This window comes from Dendrobates tinctorius, unplaced genomic scaffold (genome assembly GCF_039654945.1).
Source record: "Dendrobates tinctorius isolate UK_male_01 unplaced genomic scaffold, ASM3965494v1 ptg000120l, whole genome shotgun sequence".
Lineage (NCBI taxonomy): Eukaryota > Metazoa > Chordata > Amphibia > Anura > Dendrobatidae > Dendrobates > Dendrobates tinctorius.
In genome coordinates, this window is record NW_027361788.1 from 31554015 (window position 1) to 31573286 (window position 19272).

The 19272-nt window shown below is 48.6% G+C and overlaps 1 protein-coding gene across 3 annotated transcripts in view; it reads left to right on the forward strand.

Moving 5' to 3' along the window:
• The first annotated feature begins 1738 nt into the window (after positions 1 to 1738).
• The window catches only part of QSOX2 (quiescin sulfhydryl oxidase 2), a 48427-nt gene continuing 30893 nt past the window's right edge, over positions 1739 to 19272 (forward strand). Inside the window, exons 1-6 of one of the 3 annotated variants that reach the window (XM_073541045.1) lie at positions 1739 to 2076; positions 13203 to 13303; positions 13910 to 13958; positions 15034 to 15142; positions 16133 to 16223; positions 16445 to 16590. In XM_073541045.1, coding sequence (XP_073397146.1) covers positions 1821 to 2076; positions 13203 to 13303; positions 13910 to 13958; positions 15034 to 15142; positions 16133 to 16223; positions 16445 to 16590 — 752 coding nt within the window. In that variant the 5' untranslated portion in view covers positions 1739 to 1820. The remainder of the gene's footprint in view (positions 2077 to 13202; positions 13304 to 13909; positions 13959 to 15033; positions 15143 to 16132; positions 16224 to 16444; positions 16591 to 19272) is intronic. The other 2 variants (XM_073541047.1, XM_073541046.1) reach the window with 2 other exon arrangements.

The window sequence follows — 19272 nt, forward strand, 5'->3', positions numbered from 1 at the left end:
CTTCAGGACATCTGTCAAGACACCAGTCTTTCCCATGATTGTGGAGCTACTGAAACAGACTAAGGGACCTTTTTGAATGCTTAGGAAGCCTTTGCAGGTGTTTTTTGTTAATAATTCTAATTTTCTGAGATAATGACTTTTTGGTTTTCATTGGCTGTAAGCCAAAATCATCAACATTAACAGAAATAAACACTTGAAATAGATCACTCTGTTTGTAATGACTGAGCTTCACTTTTTGTATTGAAGACCTGAAATAAACCAGCTTTTTGATGATATTCTAATTTTGTGAGATGCACCTGTATGTGGGTCCTGCAACTTCGCTCCTAAGGGCTCATACTCGTATGCGAGAAACTCTGACAAGTCTTGCTGGGTATTTGATGTGCAGCCGGCACTCGGGAGTGGAGCATGCGGCTGCATGTATTTCTATACAGCTGAACGCTCCGATCCGAGTGCTTGCGGCAATGCCGGGTATTGATGTGCGAGACTCGTCCAAGTTTCTCGCGTGTGAGTTTGAGCCCTAACAAAATCAATGGGGGCTGAGCTGCAATTATCGAGACTGCCTCCAAACAGGTCTAGTGGGATGGTCCGTTATATGGTGGGACTTTTGGATTGTTCCCAGTATATGGTGGGGAGTTCCTGATACATGGTAGATCTGCAGGGCGTTCCCGGTACACGAGGTGTCTGCTGGGACCCGAGGGGTTTCCAGTATCTGGTAGGAGGTTACTGATACATGGTGGGTCTGCCGGGGCCATTCCCAGGATATGGTGGGTCTGGCAGGAGGTTACTGATACATGGCCGTTTTGCCAGAGCCTGGGGGGTTCCCAGTATATGGTGGGTCTGGTGGTGAGTTACCGATATATGGTGGACCTGCAGTATACTGTGAGGCATTACCGATATATGGCAAGTCTGCTGGGACTCGGGGGGTTCCCAGTATATGGTGGGGGGACCAAAACATGGCGGGTCTGTCAGAGCCTAGGGGGTTTCCAGTATATGACAGTTCTGCCAGGGGGGTTACTGATAAATGGTGGGTCTGTCGGAGCCCAGGGGGTTCCCAGTATATGGTGGGTCTGCCAGGGCCTGGGGGTACCCAGTATATGGTGAGTCGGGGAGGGGAGGGTTACCGATACATGGCGGGTCTGCCGGGGCCCAGGGGTTCCCATTCGGGTCTGGCAGGGAAGTTACCGATACATGGTGGATCTGCAGGGGCGTTCCCAGTACATGGGGGGCCCGGAGGGGTGCCCCCTATATGGCGGGTCTGCCAGGGCCCTGGGGTGTTAGCAGTATATAATGGCGGGTCTTCCAGCCAGTTTCCAGTATATGGTGGGTTTGCCGGCAGATTCCCGGTATGCGGTGGGGTGTTCCCTGTACACAGTGGGTCTGGTCTAACCCCTAACTGGAGCACAAAATGCTGAGTAGTATGAAAGCATTAGTTGTCAGAGCTTCGCAGCTGCAGGGATGTCCTGTAATGTATTGATCCTGAATTCTTAGTTTCCAATAGATATAGGTAGTGACAGCCCTGTATTTCAGCATTTAATAATCCGCCACCTTCTGCTGTAAGAACCACGTGGACTATACACTGCTGTAGTCTGGGAAGAGTAGGGCGTGGCCTTCTGATGGACGAGTCTCCGCCCCATTATGAAGTATACGCCCATATTGATATCGCTGAGTACGTGACGGGGCGTGGTCTGCTAATGACGAGTCTCCGCCTTTTCCTCAGAGGACGCCGTGACTGGGTGTGGTCCGGATCCTGTGTTCCCCGCCTCTTCCATGGGTTTCCAGTGTATGACGTCACGGGGTGAGAGGTCGGCTGCACGGTAGCGATGGCCGGCTGTTCCGGGAGGTCGCCGTTGCGAGCGGCTCTGCAGATTCTCCTGGTCGGGGCGGTGCTGCTGGTGGCTGCGGAGAAGACGCTGTATCGGCCGCAGGATGCAGGCATCGCCATACTGGCGCGGAAATCAGTGCCCGGCGCCCTGTACAACTCCTCGTCTGCCTGGCTGCTGGAGTTCTACTCCTCCTGGTGCGGGCATTGCATCAACTACGCCCCCACATGGCGGGACCTGGGCGCTGATGTGCAGGGTGAGAGAGGAGGGGGATGTAGCGTCCACTGGAGGAGGAGGATGAGGGGGATGTAGCGTCCACTGGAGGGGGAGGATGAGGGGGATGTAGCGTCCACTGGAGGGGGAGGATGAGGGGGATGTAGCGTCCACTGGAGGAGGAGGATGAGGGGGATGTAGCGTCCACTGGAGGATGAGGGGGATGTAGCGTCCACTGGAGGGGGAGGATGAGGGGGATGTAGCGTCCACTGGAGGGGGAGGATGAGGGGGATGTAGCGTCCACTGGAGGAGGAGGATGAGGGGGATGTAGCGTCCACTGGAGGATGAGGGGGATGTAGCGTCCACTGGAGGATGAGGGGGATGTAGCGTCCACTGGAGGAGGAGGATGAGGGGGATGTAGCGTCCACTGGAGGAGGAGGATGAGGGGGATGTAGCGTCCACTGGAGGAGGAGAATGAGGGGGATGTAGCGTCCACTGGAGAAGGAGGATGAGGGGGATGTAGCGTCCACTGGAGGAGGAGGATGAGGGGGATGTAGCGTCCACTGGAGGGGGAGGATGAGGGGGATGTAGCGTCCACTGGAGGGGGAGGATGAGGGGGATGTAGCGTCCACTGGAGGGGGAGGATGAGGGGGATGTAGCGTCCACTGGAGGGGGAGGATGAGGGGGATGTAGCGTCCACTGGAGGGGGAGGATGAGGGGGATGTAGCGTCCACTGGAGGAGGAGGATGAGGGGGATGTAGCGTCCACTGGAGGAGGAGGATGAGGGGGATGTAGCGTCCACTGGAGGAGGAGGATGAGGGGGATGTAGCGTCCACTGGAGGATGAGGGGGATGTAGCGTCCACTGGAGGATGAGGGGGATGTAGCGTCCACTGGAGGGGGAGGATGAGGGGGATGTAGCGTCCACTGGAGGAGGAGGATGAGGGGGATGTAGCGTCCACTGGAGGATGAGGGGGATGTAGCGTCCACTGGAGGATGAGGGGGATGTAGCGTCCACTGGAGGAGGAGAATGAGGGGGATGTAGCGTCCACTGGAGGGGGAGGATGAGGGGGATGTAGCGTCCACTGGAGGGGGAGGATGAGGGGGATGTAGCGTCCACTGGAGGGGGAGGATGAGGGGGATGTAGCGTCCACTGGAGGGGGAGGATGAGGGGGATGTAGCGTCCACTGGAGGGGGAGGATGAGGGGGATGTAGCGTCCACTGGAGGGGGAGGATGAGGGGGATGTAGCGTCCACTGGAGGGGGAGGATGAGGGGGATGTAGCGTCCACTGGAGGGGGAGGATGAGGGGGATGTAGCGTCCACTGGAGGGGGAGGATGAGGGGGATGTAGCGTCCACTGGAGGAGGAGGATGAGGGGGATGTAGCGTCCACTGGAGGAGGAGGATGAGGGGGATGTAGCGTCCACTGGAGGAGGAGGATGAGGGGGATGTAGCGTCCACTGGAGGAGGAGGATGAGGGGGATGTAGCGTCCACTGGAGGGGGAGGATGAGGGGGATGTAGCGTCCACTGGAGGGGGAGGATGAGGGGGATGTAGCGTCCACTGGAGGGGGAGGATGAGGGGGGAATGTAGAGTCCACTGGTAGAGGAGAAGGAGGGGGATGTAGTGTGCACTGGTGGAGGGTTATGTAGTGTGCACTGGTGGAGGGTTATGTAGTGTGCACTGGTGGAGGGTTATGTAGTGTGCACTGGTGGAGGGTTATGTAGTGTGCACTGGTGGAGGGTTATGTAGTGTGCACTGGTGGAGGGTTATGTAGCGTCCACTAGAGGAGGGGGATGAGGGGGATGTAGCGTCCACTGGAGGAGGAGGATGAGGGGGATGTAGCGTCCACTGGAGGAGGAGGATGAGGGGGATGTAGCGTCCACTGGAGGAGGAGAATGAGGGGGATGTAGCGTCCACTGGAGGAGGAGAATGAGGGGGATGTAGCGTCCACTGGAAGAGGAGAATGAGGGGGATGTAGCGTCCACTGGAGGAGGAGGATGAGGGGGATGTAGCGTCCACTGGAGGAGGAAGAGGGGAATGTACAGTCATGGCCAAAAGTTTTGAGAATGACACAAATATTATATTTTCACATGATCTGCTGGCCTCTGGTTTTTATGTGTGTTTGTCAGATGTTTTTATCACATACAGAAATATAATTGCAATCATATTATGAGTAACAAAAGGTTATATTGACAGTTAGAATGAGTTAATGCAGCAAGTCAATATTTGCAGTGTTGACCCTTCTTCTTCAGGACCTCAGCAATTCTCCCTGGCATGCTCTCAATCAACTTCTGGATCAAATCCTGACTGATAGCAGTCCATTCTTGCAAAATCAATGCTTTTATTTTGTCTGAATTTGAAGGTTTTTGTTTGTGCACCCGTCTCTTGATGATTGACCACAAGTTCTCAATGGGATTAAGATCTGGGGAGTTTCCAGGCCATGGTCCCAAAATCTCTGTTTTGTTCCCTGAGCCATTTAGTTATCACCTTTGCTTTATGGCAAGGTACTCCATCATGTTGAAAAAGGCATTTTTGATCGCCAAACTGCTCTTGGACGGTTGGGAGAAGTTGCTCTTGGAGGACATTCTGGTACCATTCTTTATTCATGGCTGTGTTTTTAGGCAAGACTGAGAGAGAGCCCATTCCCTTGGCTGAGAAGCCACCCCACATATGAATGGTTTCAGGATGCTTGACGGTTGGCATGAGACAAGACTGGTGGTAGCGCTCACCTGGTCTTCTCCGAATAAGCCGTTTTCCAGATGTCCCAAACAATCGAAAAGGGGATTCATCAGAGAAAATGACTTTACCCCAGTCCTCAGCAGTCCACTCCCTGTACCTCTTGCAGAAAATCAGTCTGTCCATGATGTTTTTTCTGGAGAGAAGTGGCTTCTTTGCTGCCCTCCTTGAGACCAGGCCTTGCTCCAAGAGTCTCCGCCTCACAGTGCGTGCAGATGCACTCACACCTGCCTGCTGCCATTCCTGAGCAAGCTCTGCACTGCTGGTAGCCCGATCCCGCAGCTGAAACACTTTTAAGAGACGGTCCTGGCGCTTGCTGGTCTTTCTTGGGCGCCCTGGAGCCTTTTTGGCAACAAGGGAACCTCTCTCCTTGAAGTTCTTGATGATGCGATAGATTGTTGACTGAGGTGCAATCTTTCTAGCTGCAATACTCTTCCCTGTTAGGCCATTTTTGTGCAGTGCAATGATGACTGCACGTGTTTCTTTAGAGATAACCATGGTTAACAGAAGAGAAGCAATGATGCCAAGCACCAGCCTCCTTTTAAAGTGTCCAGTGGTGTCATTCTTACTTAATCATGACAGATTGATCTCCAGCCCTGTCCTCATCAACACTCACACCTGTGTTAATGGAGCAATCAGCTGTGTTTTGAAACGATGTTAGCTGGTCCTTTTAAGGCAGGGCTGCAATGATGTTGAAATGTGTTTTGGGGGATAAAGTTAATTTTCTAGGCAAATATTGACTTTGCAAGTAATTGCTGTTAAGCTGATCACTCTTTATAACATTCTGGAGTATATGCAAATTGCCATTAGAAAAAATGAAGCAGTAAACTTTGTAAAAATTAATATTTGTGTCATTCTCAAAACTTTTGGCCATGACTGTAGAGTCCACTGGTAGAGGAGAAGGAGGGGGATGTAGTGTGCACTGGTGGAGGGGGATGTAGTGTGCACTGGTGGAGGGGGATGTAGTGTGCACTGGTGGAGGGGGATGTAGTGTGCACTGGTGGAGGGGGATGTAGTGTGCACTGGTGGAGGGGGATGTAGTGTGCACTGGTGGAGGGGGATGTAGTGTGCACTGGTGGAGGGGGATGTAGTGTGCACTAGAGGAGGGGGATTTAGCGTCCTTGGTGGAGGAGGGTTATGTAGTGTGCATTGGTGGAGGGTTATGTAGTGTCTACTAGAGGAGGGGGATGTAGTGTGCACTGGTGGAGGAGGGGGATATAACGTTCATTGGTGGTGAAAGAGGGGAATGTAGTGTGCACTGGTGGAGGAGGGGGATATAACATCCATTGGTGGTGGAAGAGGGGAATGTAGTGTCCACTGGTGGAGGAGGAGGGGATGTAGCGTTCACTGGTGGAGGAGGAGAGGGATGTAGTCTGCACTGGTGGAGGAGGATGGGGATGTATCGTCCAGTGGTGGAGGAGGAGGGGAGAATGTAGCGTCCATTGGTTGAGGGGGATGTAGCGTCCACTGGAGGAGGAGGATGAGGGGGATGTAGCGTCCACTGGAGGAGGAGGATGAGGGGGATGTAGCGTCCACTGGAGGAGGAGGATGAGGGGGATGTAGCGTCCACTGGAGGAGAAAGAGGGGAATGTAGAGTCCACTGGTAGAGGAGAAGGAGGGGGATGTAGTGTGCACTGGTGGAGGGGGATGTAGTGTGCACTGGTGGAGGGGGATGTAGTGTGCACTGGTGGAAGGGGATGTAGTGTGCAGTGGTGGAGGGGGATGTAGTGTCCACTAGAGGAGGGGGATTTAGCGTCCATTGGTGGAGGAGGAGGGTTATGTTGTGTGCATTGGTGGAGGGTTATGTAGTGTCTACTAGAGGAGGGGGATGTAGTGTGCACTGGTGGAGGAGGAGGGGATGTAGTGTCCATTGGTGGAGGGGGATGTAGCGTCCATTGGTGGAGGGGGATATAACGTCCATTGGAGGTGGAAGAGGGGAATGTAGTGTCCACTGGTGGAGGAGGAGGGGATGTAGTGTGCACTGGTGGAGGGGGATGTAGTGTGCACTGGTGGAGGGGGATGTAGCGTCCATTGGTGGAGGGGGATATAACGTCCATTGGTGGTGGAAGAGGGGAATGTAGTGTCCACTGGTGGAGGAGGAGGGGATGTAGCGTTCACTGGTGGAGGAGGAGAGGGATGTAGTGTGCACTGGTGGAGGAGGGGGACATAACATCCATTGGTGGTGGAAGAGGGGAATGTAGTGTGCACTGGTGGAGGGGGATGTAGCTTCCGTTGGTGGAGGAGGATGTAGTGTGCACTGGTGGAGGGGGATGTAGCGTCCATTGGTGGAGAAGGAGGGGGATGTAGTGTGCACTGGTGGAGGGGGATATAACGTCCATTGGTGGTGGAAGAGGGGAATGTAGCGTTCACTGGTGGAGGAGGAGAGGGATGTAGTGTGCACTGGTGGAGGGGGATGTAGCTTCCGTTGGTGGAGAAGGAGGGGGATGTAGTGTGCACCGGTGGAGGGTTATGTAGTGTCCACTAGAGGAGGGGGATGTAGCGTCCATTGGTGGAGGAGGAGAGGGATGTAGTGTGCACTGGTGGAGGAGGGGGATATAACGTCCATTGGTGGTGGAAGAGGGGAATGTATCGTCCACTGGTGGAGGAGGAGGGGAGAATGTAGCGTCCATTGGTTAAGGGGGATGTAGCGTCCCCTGGAGGCGGAAGAGGGGGGATGTAGCGTCCACTGGTGAAGGAAGAGGGGGATGTAGCGTCCACTGGTGAAGGAGTGATGTTGTTTTGAAACTACTTTGTGATGCGCCCGTGTCGTACATTCGGAGTGAGATATGAGGTTTTGCCTGCCATCTTCGCGATGCCCATGATGGATTCTGTACGGTTTATGGTGTCCTCTGTATACTAATATGTGCCTTATGGAACGTGTATGGTATACGACCCCCCTGTATATTCGTATGTGGAACGTGTACGATATACGGACCCCCCAGTTCTATGTTGACTATGTACGGTATATGGCCCCCCTGCATCCTGATATGTGAGACGTGGGGTGTGCACAGTAGACGGTGCCCACTGTATACTGATATCGTCCGTGTGGGCTGTGTACAGTATACAGTCCCGCTGTATGCTGGTATGTGACACGTGTGCTGTGTACAATATATGGTCCCCATTGTATGCTGATAGGTGCTATGTGGGTTTATACAATATGCAGTGTGTGCTGTATATTGTGGGTGCCATGTGGACTGTGTACAATATACAGTGCCTGCTGTAAACTAACGTTCCACGTGGGCTGCGTACAGTAGGGTGACCGCAAAAAATCGATGTCGGAATTTTGTCTGTCTGGACCCCACAAAACGATTCCCCTTTCCAGATATTGAGATAGCCAAAATTTGAGCTCGATCAAACGACGTTAACCCGTGCCGCTCGTCGCTCAAAGTTTGAAAAAATCCAAATTGAGGTATTTTAAGATTTAGGTATTTTGCATAGTCTGTTAGACTATAAAGAATGTGACAACAACATTGCAGAAATAGCCCTGACCAAATTTTCCAACCATTTGTGGTATTTGAATGCAGAGTTGGTGGGATTATCGTTTTTTGATCCCACCATTACAGACAATGAAAAGTTGTTAATGGCTAATAAATTGCTCAGTAGCACAGATGAACCATCAGAGCACGCTAACCTACATGAGTTGATAATTTTACATAGTTATCTAATCTATTCTAGAGCTTTTGTTAAAGTAGTTTTTGAAACGTTAGAATATAATGCTCGGCATTTGCTTACAACTTGCAGGACATATTGCTTTTGTTCTTCATCTTTTGTCAGAAGGTCGGTAAAGTCGGTTACTTCCTACCTCTTTTAATTTTTCTTTCCTAACTTTTGGATTTACAACCCTAGCGTGCTCTGATGGTTCATCTGTGCTACTGAGCAATTTATTAGCCATTAACAACTTTTCATTGTCTGTAATGGTGGGATCAAAAAACGATAATCCCACCAACTCTGCATTCAAATACCACAAATGGTTGGAAAATTTGGTCAGGGCTATTTCTGCAATGTTGTGTCACATTCTTTATAGTCTAACAGACTATGCAAAATACCTAAATCTTAAAATACCTCAATTTGGATTTTTTCAAACTTTGAGCGATGAGTGGCACGGGTTAACGTCGTTTGATCGAGCTCAAATTTTGGCTATCTCAATATCCGGAAAGGGGAATCGTTTTGTGGGGTCCAAACGAGCAAGATTCTGACATTCCCCCCCCCCCCCCATATGAGATCCGGTCACCCTAGTGTACAGTATATGGTGCCTGCTGTGTCCGATATATGGTGCCTGCTGTAAACTGACATACTACGTGGGCTGTGTACAATATGCGGTGACTGCTGTATAATGACATGTGCCACGTGAGCTGTGTACAGTATATGGTGCCTTATGTATACTGACGTGCCACGTGAGCTGTGTACAGTATATGGTGCCTTATGTATACTGACGTGCCACGTGAGCTGTGTATAGTATATGGTGCCTTCTATATACGGACATGTGCCACGTGGGTTGTGTACAATATACAGGCCCCGTAGTATACTGATATGTGCCACGTGGGCTGTGTACAATATATGGTGCCTTCTATATCCTGATATGTGCCACGTGGGCTGTGTACAATATATGGTGCCTTCTATATCCTGATATGTGCCACGTGGGCTGTGTACAATATATGGTGCCTTCTATATCCTGATATGTGCCACGTGGGCTGTGTACAATATATGGAGCCTTCTATATCCTGATATGTGCCACGTGGGCTGTGTACAATATATGGTGCCTTCTATATCCTGATATGTGCCACGTGGGCTGTGTACAATATATGGTGCCTTCTATATCCTGATATGTGCCACGTGGGCTGTGTACAATATATGGTGCCTTCTATATACTGATATGTGCCACGTGGGCTGTGTACAATATATGGTGCCTTCTATATCCTGATATGTGCCACGTGGGCTGTGTACAATATATGGTGCCTTCTATATCCTGATATGTGCCACGTGGGCTGTGTACAATATATGGTGCCTTCTATATCCTGATATGTGCCACGCGGGCTGTGTACAATATATGGTGCCTTCCATATACTGATATGTGCCACGTGGGCTGTGTACAATATATGGTGCCTTCCATATACTGATATGTGCCACGTGGGCTGTGTACAATATATGGTGCCTTCTATATCCTGATATGTGCCACGCGGGCTGTGTACAATATATGGTGCCTTCCATATACTGATATGTGCCACGTGGGCTGTGTACAATATATGGTGCCTTCCATATACTGATATGTGCCATGTGGGCTGTGTACAATATATGGTGCCTTCCATATACTGATATGTGCCACGTGGGCTGTGTACAATATATGGTGCCTTCCATATACTGATATGTGCCACGTGGGCTGTGTACAATATATGGTGCCTTCCATATACTGATATGTGCCATGTGGGCTGTGTACAATATATGGTGCCTTCCATATACTGATATGTGCCACGTGGGCTGTGTACAATATATGGTGCCTTCCATATACTGATATGTGCCACGCGGGCTTTGTACAATATATGGTGCCTTCCATATACTGATATGTGCCACGCGGGCTGTGTACAATATATGGTGCCTTCCATATACTGATATGTGCCACGCGGGCTGTGTACAATATATGGTGCCTTCCATATACTGATATGTGCCACGTGGGCTGTGTACAATATATGGTGCCTTCCATATACTGATATGTGCCACGTGGGCTGTGTACAATATATGGTGCCTTCCATATACTGATATGTGCCACGCGGGCTGTGTACAATATATGGTGCCTTCCATATACTGATATGTGCCACGTGGGCTGTGTACAATATATGGTGCCTTCCATATACTGATATGTGCCACGTGGGCTGTGTACAATATATGGTGCCTTCCATATACTGATATGTGCCACGTGGGCTGTGTACAATATATGGTGCCTTCCATATACTGATATGTGCCACGTGGGCTGTGTACAATATATGGTGCCTTCCATATACTGATATGTGCCACGCGGGCTGTGTGCGGTATACTGTGTACATGCTTTGTGTTCAGTTATTTCTTTGTCTGAGCTGATAAACCCGAAAAACCAGGTGATGCGTCAGTGTCACCTCAGGTCCTGGTACTTCCGTTTGCCTTCATCTCCTTTTTTGTGTTCGTCCTTGGAGAAGATGCCATTTCCTGGCTGTCATGGGGGGCACATACCCTTCTGGTGGGGGGGGGGTCAACCTCAACCTTCTCCGTTCAGTCCTGTCCTGTGTATAAATGGTGGTCCTACTTTCCTGACTTCTGACCGATCAGAGGATCATTGACTAATTCCCTGTAAATGTGCCCCATTGTGGGGCTGGTGAGGGATGCGGTGTCCTTGTCACCTGGTGTATCCCGGCTCTATCTCCTGCTGCTCGCACTTCACAGTGGGTGAAGGTTTCCTTTCTGCTTGGAGGCTGCTCTTTTTTTTTTTTTTTCTAATCCCTCATTAACGCACCCTGTCATTAGAGAATTAATGGCGTGTGATAAGCCGCTGCACACTTCTACCTGCCAAGAGGAGATTCCAGCGTTACTGGGAAATGGCTGCACCAAGCAGCGTCTGATACATTTGTGATGATATGAAGCTGTGGCCACTAGGGGGCGCTCACTGCAGCTGAGATAGGAGGATTGGGCCTATTGGAATTCAGTGTGTCCAATCCTTTATTCTTACAGATCAGCAGCCGTCAGAGGTTTCCAGCAGTCGCTTACTCCCCTTTCCCTATTGAGTATACATGCAAGTTTGCAATTAACCCCATCTTGTTCCGTTACATCACAGTGTGGATCAGGCTCAGAACTGACATCCCTGTTGTGACATCCCTTTAAGTTCTCCATGTCTGGGGTTGGTGTCATGGAGGGAGGAAAGGGGGTTGTAGTTTACATTCTTATTTCTTCAACTCCCATAGTAGCCATTGTATGAAGTAGACCCCCTGCCATACTGATTCATAGCCAGTGACTCTGACTATATACTGCTATACTGAGCTATTACAATATACACTACAAGCAATCTGACGACCATGGGATCAAGTAAAAAAAAAAGTGAAAAACATTTTTTTTAAAAATACTAATTTATATTAAAAAAAAGTGAAAATGATAAAACGTATTTGGTATCGCCGCAGAGGTAAAAGTTTGATCCATCAGTGTTTAACTCTACGTAATCCGTAAAGAGAAAAAAATCAAAAGCCAAAATTGCCCTTTTTCAATTGCCTCAATTTCTAAAGAAACTCCATAAAAATTCATTGAAAAGTCATTCATACCCCCAAAATGTTACCGTTAACAAACGTCCCCCTGTGAAAATAGTGAGATATCACATGGCTCAGTGATGTGAGGGTAATGGCCCTCAGAAAAAGGGGAAGAGGAAAACGAAAATTGGAGGTGGCAGGAAGGGGGTTAAAGTGCAGCGTGTGCACAGAACGGCGCAGTGTATGTTCTGTAAACGGCTGCGTGCCTGGACCCCTCTAATTACTTGGGATGATCGTCCTCTCGCGGCCATGTCTCTCCATGACCGATCCTTGGTCCGTTGATCAGATGTTTTGGTGACCCTGACTCCCCCTGTATCCTACAGCTTCCTCCCGGCCTGGGTTGCCCACTTCCCATCTGCTGCAACCAGAGCCGGCCTGACATTGTCAGGCAACATTAACATTTATGGGTCTGGGCTGGAGGAGGGCGAGAAGTGACAGTCTCCACCCTCAAGCCCAAGTTTTTGTTCCTGCGGTGGAGCGTCACTTTGTGCCGCATACAATGGTCGGGTAGATCTTTTGTCCGGGGCCTCAATAGCTTTCCATCTGTCATCAGATACCTCCAGTTTCCTCATCTGTTACCTCGTCTGCTGCAAACGGACATCGCCTCAGCTGTCACACCCCTTTAAGTTTGCCACGGCTGGGGTTGTAGTTTCCATTCTTGTAGTATTGAGTATCTGTATCTCCAGTTTTATTCCCTTCCCATTGTTAAAGTACTGCTTGCCGTCAGTGAATGGTAACCTTCATAAAGGCTATCTATCAGAAACAGCGCCACCTCTGAGCAGTGGTTGAGTTGGGTATTGCAACACAGCCCTATTTTGAAGTGAATGTGGAACCAAAGTCAAGGAGCAGTGGTGCTGGTGAAGAACCTAGTGGCCATTGCCCCTTTTATTTGGCCAACGCTGTGATCCAGCTTCCAGGATGGGGGTGGTGGTCGTGTGGACGTCCCTTTCAGGGGACACAGTGGATTCTCCATAACTGGACGCATTATCTCTTCTGATAGAGATGAAGCAACCTGACCCCAAACACGGATCACGTTATAGATTGCGGGCATTCGATACGGCGGTGCCAGGCTGCAGTGGAGCATATGGGAGAGGAAGCGGGTATTATAGCCGGTAATGTGATCTGTCGGCCGCCTGTCACCGCTAATACCCCTGATGTTCCTTCTCTGTTAGACTGGAATCCCGCAATAAGGATCGGAGTGCTAAACTGCGCAGACGAGGAGAACACTGCCATCTGCAAAGACTACGGCGTGCAGTTCTACCCAACGTTTCGGGTGAGTGCAGCATGGGCACGATCATGGCGTACAGCGGGCCACGACGGGCCAGCAAATCAGCCTAGCTCATATACCAGCATTTCCAACCACTGTGACACCCCAGTTGTCTTAAAACACTATATCTCCCAGCATGCCCTAAATAGCCGCATGTTGAAAGTGGATTTAAAGGGCCCAAGACAAGAAACTGTTAGTCTGCATTTGCTGCTGTTAACCCTTTTAAGTGGCGCTGTCAGTCACATTTCATAGGGTGGTGCAGTTCTGTGTAACCTTTGCCCCCCACCCTGCTGCGTAATAATGGGGAAAATTGACCAGTCATTAAAGGGTTAATGTATCCTTTGAAAATCTTCTGCACACCCGATTAGTTGAGGGCCGCTCACCCGCCACTCATTCGCCTGTTAGTTCAGAGTGAGTCTCACCCGTTAGTTCAGAGGACCGCTCGGTCCTCCACTTTCTTGCCCCGTTAGGTCAGAGTGGTGCTCGACCGTTAGTTCAGAGGGCCCCGCCATTCACTTTCCCGTTAGCTCAGAGGGCCGCTCGCCCGCTGTCACTTTGTGGACGTCCGATTATAAATGTTAAATATGTTTTTTCTTGTTTATTTCTCTTTAGTTCTTCAGTCCATTTACAAAAGACTTTTCTCAAGGAGAAAACTACAAAGGTAAATGTTAATTAACCCCCTCTGCTCCAGTTCCGCCTTTAATGGAGGGGGTTTCTTGGTACTGCAACATTAATGAGTTTTCCTTAGGGTCAGTCTGTCAACTACTGGGGTCTGACTACTGGTTCTCTCCCCCCCCCCCCCCGATGAGCAGCTGATGAAACCCAGGTATTCTGGTTACTTAAAGCGGCCATCCAGCCTTGACATTAAGCTTTACTACACCTTTCTGATGTTTCGCTCTCACACCTGCGGACATATCTCTGCCGAGTTCCTTCTTTCGTGACGTTATGGTGTCTGCACATCAGAACCATATAGTTGTGTTTAATGTTGGGGTCAGGGGTCACTTTAATGCTTACCAGACCTATTTCTGTTAGTGGCTGTGTCTGATGCAGCAACTTTTTGGTTTTGAGACTTGACCCAATTGCCGTAAATGGTTATCTTCTGTCATCACATGGGTGTTGTCAGATATTGCTCCTAAATACGAGCACATTTATTATTTACTGCTAATTAAAAGTGGCAGCTGTTCTTGAGATATCAGCACTTTTCATGTTGTCTTGGAGAGCCAGGGCGCGGGCGGCGCTGCCAGAGAGACGGGGCGCAGGCGGGGCTGCCACAGAGCTCTTTTCCATTGAGCCCTTTCGAAGCTGGCCAGGATTGCTGGATCGTGCTGTTGCCCCCTAATCCCAGACAGTTTCATCGCAATGCGTACAAGCCAGACAGCAGCAGTGGTCGGTATCCTTGGCAACGATCTATAAACAAAAGAAAAACAATATCTCAAGAACAACTACAAATTTTAATAAGCAGTAAATGGAAAATGTTTTGTTTTTACAATCACTATCTGGCAATATCCAGCTCTGAACACGAGAAAACCCCTTTAAATGAGAGTGAGCTGCAGTACCAGACACGGCCACTACTTACGTGCCGCGCTGCGCCTGGTAAACTATGAAGAACATGTGCTTCCATCATCTGGGCATTGGTGGCACTGGGAGCCAGTCTGATAGTGATGTCCTGCCCGGTTATCTCTCGCCATCTCTTGTGACCGTGCACTAGATTGTTCCCTCTGATCTTTGCTGTCTAGCGGAAGCCGATAGAGAAGTCCAGACCGTCCGACATGTCATAATCGATTACCTGGAGAGCCTCCCTGCCGAGCACAGCCCCCCGGCATGCCCCTCGCTCCAGCCAATCAGGTGAGCTGATGTAGCCTACCTAGCTCAACAGATACAATGCGACTTGTTGGGAGTGAGCAGGAAATGCTGGGAGTAGTAGTCTCTCATTCTGATCTATATATTTTGCTGCATTATTATTTATTACCTCGCTGTATGTCGCAGAGCTGCCGAAGCATTAGATGGATATTACATCAAAAGAATTTGTGTTAAAAGAATTGTCCGTGATTTAAAAAAAATGCCTGTGCTTTTTGAAGGGTTTTCCAGTGGTTTTTGTCATGTCTTTTATTTTCCGGTCATCTTACGTTTGTTCTCTCCATTGATAGAAACCACTAGCAGTTTTTCATTTATTATTATAGTTTTTAGATTTTCTTTTTTCATCCATAGATGTACATGTGTATATATTAATTTTAATTGCATTTTGGAGAGGGAGGTGCAGTGACCAAAAAAAATTGACATTTTTGATATTTTTTTTCTTTATACTATTTCCTATAGGGTATAATTAACTGTATCTTTTGATTAGACTTTTACAGACTTTGGCCATACCCTTTTTTCAGATTGGGATTCAATTTTTTAAAAGCTTTTTTTTTTTTTTATTTAGAATTTATTTTTTTAGTTCCCCTTGGAGACTTGATCCTGCAATTGAGTACTTTTACTGTATTCTTTAATGCCACCGTTATTGCTGTATATGGTAAAAATCGAAAAAACGTCCTGTGATGTCCTTCCACAGACTGGGCTTTATGGGAGTACAAAGATGGTGGCGACGAGCCTTCAGTAGGTTATTAGGTGTACTGACAACCTATCAGCACTCAGTACATGGGAAGGGCCGATGTGCACTGGACACCTAACCAGTTCCTTGCCACTTAAATGCCTCTTTCGGAGATCAGGACGTCATCGTTTAGGGCCCTTTAAATAACGCAGAACCCCATTTTGCATTACCTATTGGGCTCAGTTTCTGCATTATTAGCATTTTTACCCAGAGTGAATGTCATAAAGTTTTTTTTTGTTTTTCAGCTCCAGTGATGTCACGTCTCTCCTTACCCAGAAGGACCCCAGTTACATCGCCATCATCATTGAAAGCAAGACCTCGTACATCGGACGAGAGGTGGGTTTTCTGCTCGACTAGCAGCGGACATCATTGTAGTGGGTTGTCCCGCTTAGATTTGTGTGTTCTGTTCATCTGCTGCAAGCAGACATTTCTGCTAGCACCTATTTAGATCAATGGAATGACGCGGGAATCTCTACAACCAAATCTGCCACGTGTGATTTAGCGTTCTGCCTTGCTCTGCACTCATCTTAACTTAACCCCGCGTTGTCCTTCTATAGGTGATCCTGGACTTGATGCAGTTCGAGCACATCATGGTGCGGAGGGTGGTGGACTCGGATAAGGCAATGTTGAAGAAGCTTGGGGTTGTGGCGGTGCCGTCATGTTACCTGATCTATCCGAACGCTTCGCATGGATTAATTAACATGTAAGTATCTAAGTGTCTGTAAGAGATACAAGGAGCTTTCCTCCCTTTTTATATGTGTAGGGTTACGTGGCAGAAACATTGTACCTACTAGTCAGGCCTTCTCCAAAATGGCTCCACCGTTCATTCACACTTTCCCCTTTGTTTTAATTGTAGGGTCTTTCTTCTCACTATAGTCTCCCCTACCTTGGCAACCTATGCCTTACAGGGGTTATGCTACAAAAACATCTCTCTTCTACCCACGGTCTGATGGCACGGACCCCTATCGAACATTAGATAAGGGAGTCCGACACTGCAGGATCCTGTACGCCTATGTATACAGCGTTGCTCCCTGCTACTCCCATAGACATTGCATGCAGTGGCACCATGCATGCAATGCCATCAGGGGCTTCAAAAACTACTCCTAGGGTGTCAACGACCATGCACTTTTCACCCATCATCTATAATCTCTTTTCTAGGAGGTATAGATAACCATGGCCTGTGTTCATATGATGAGCACTCTAAGATTTCAGTTTATAGGACCCACAGTGTTGGGGAGAGCTGCAGTTTGTCCTCAGGAGCTGCTCTTCATACACCACATTATAGCCTGTCACTACTGAACGCCCAAATGACAGGTGGTGTATATGATCGGTGGGCTCAGTATACATCGCCATCCACGGGAGCAGTAGTTAAGTATTTCTAGCCTCCATTCATATCGGACGGTGAAGACCAATTTGGTGATCAGTGGGGTCCTGGCAATCAGACCATATGTAGCCCCTATAAGGGATGTAGAGATGGCGAGACACTAATGTTCTGCTGGACAATGGCAGAATCTGTATCAGAAGCCCCGTGCTCTTATAATTCAGCTTTCCTCTGGATGCGGACATGACACTTATGGAATGATAAATGGCAGCTGGAATTTGTAAATCGAGTCTGGGATCTAGACGCACCCTGTGACCAGCGCGCTCTGGTGACCCCAAATCATTCATCAGTTTGATAGGCGATTTTCAGAATTTACCCTTTGTCTCCTGTGTGGGCGGCTCATTTACTTACTGAAGAAACCAATGAATATTTATAGACGGCTGAGAGCAAATCTCACATTGATGTCTGACAGTGAGCGCCCCCTAGAGCAAATCCAAGGAATACCAATTTCTCATGTTATGTTTATTAGAATTTATGCCTCCATTGGCTCGTCTTCCCAGAAATTCAGGCCCGACCGCCTTCTTCCACTGCTTCATATTCTGATGCTCATGTACCGATTGTAGGTAGACAGAGAGGGATTATTATAGACACCCTGACCGGTGTGTGGCTAAACAGTTCCAATCACAGCAATCTGCAATGAGAAGCATGTCCATACATCTTTCTATCACAACTGCGATGCTTTGCGCTTCCTTACACCTTTCTACCATAGCTGCCACGCTCTGCATGTCCTGAAACCTTTGTTGTAGCTGCGATGCTCTGTGTTCTGACACCTATCATAGCTGCAATACTCTGTGTGTTCCGACACGTTTCTATCATAGCTTTGATTCTCTGCACATCCTGACCCCTTTCTATCATAGCTGCAATGCTCTGCTCTTCCCGACACCTTTTTCGCATAACTGCGATCAGGATCGGCCTGGGGTGTCTGGGGCCCACCAGGGGAATGGACTCTAGGGGCCCACCCTACAGCTATATACAAATATCTGTCAGTCGTTATCCCCATTATAGTGGAGCATCGGCTGTAAAACAAAGGCAGCTTCTGCACATCTACTGTGTGCCACCACAAATGGGATGTATAATTATGGTAGTTTACATTAATGGGGTTCTTTGGTTAGAACAAGTTATCACCGATCCATGGGCTCCACAGGATAGGTGATCGCTTAGGTCCGACCATTAGAAACTGCACCGATCGGAAGAATGAAAAAGTTTTATCGTTGATAGGACACTTATCCCCATTTTAAAATGGAACGGCAGGTGGGATATCTGACCGCAGCTCCATTCATTCTCTTTGGAGCATCTAGAAAAAAAACAAGTGCAGCCACTGAGGGAAAGAATGGATCAGTGGTCAAGTCGGACATGCCACTCCAGTCTAATGGGGATAAAAAATTCCACAATTTGCTGAATGGGTCCAAGTAGTCAGACCCCCACCAATCAATACGTTATCACTTACCCTGTGGAGAGATGATTACTTTTTTCCACAGGAAACCCCCTGTAAGTGCATCTCTGCCGCTGTGTACAAAGTATTTAATCTCTAGTTGAAATAAAGAATCTTCTCCTAAATAATATCAGAGAGAACAAATGACTGCCATACACATCACAATCCACTATACCAAGACCAATACCTCCACATACAGGATGAAATACCAAAACACCATGATCAGACCACATGGAGACCAAATAATACTACATATAAGGGGCAAATACCACCACATAGTGACCGAATAATATGACATATTACCAGCATATAGGGACCAAATAATACCACATACAAGGAGAAATACTGCCACACCGTGACCAGACCACAAATTACCACCACATAGTGACCGAATACTACAATACTGATTATGAATACAAAGCACAATACTAACAACACTTATTACCACCAGTGACATTATACACAGCACCTCTGTATATAGCATATAGTGTACAGGTAATAGTGATCACCAGTGACATTATACACAGGAGCTCTGTATATAGTGTGTGTACATGTAATACAGTACTCACTGG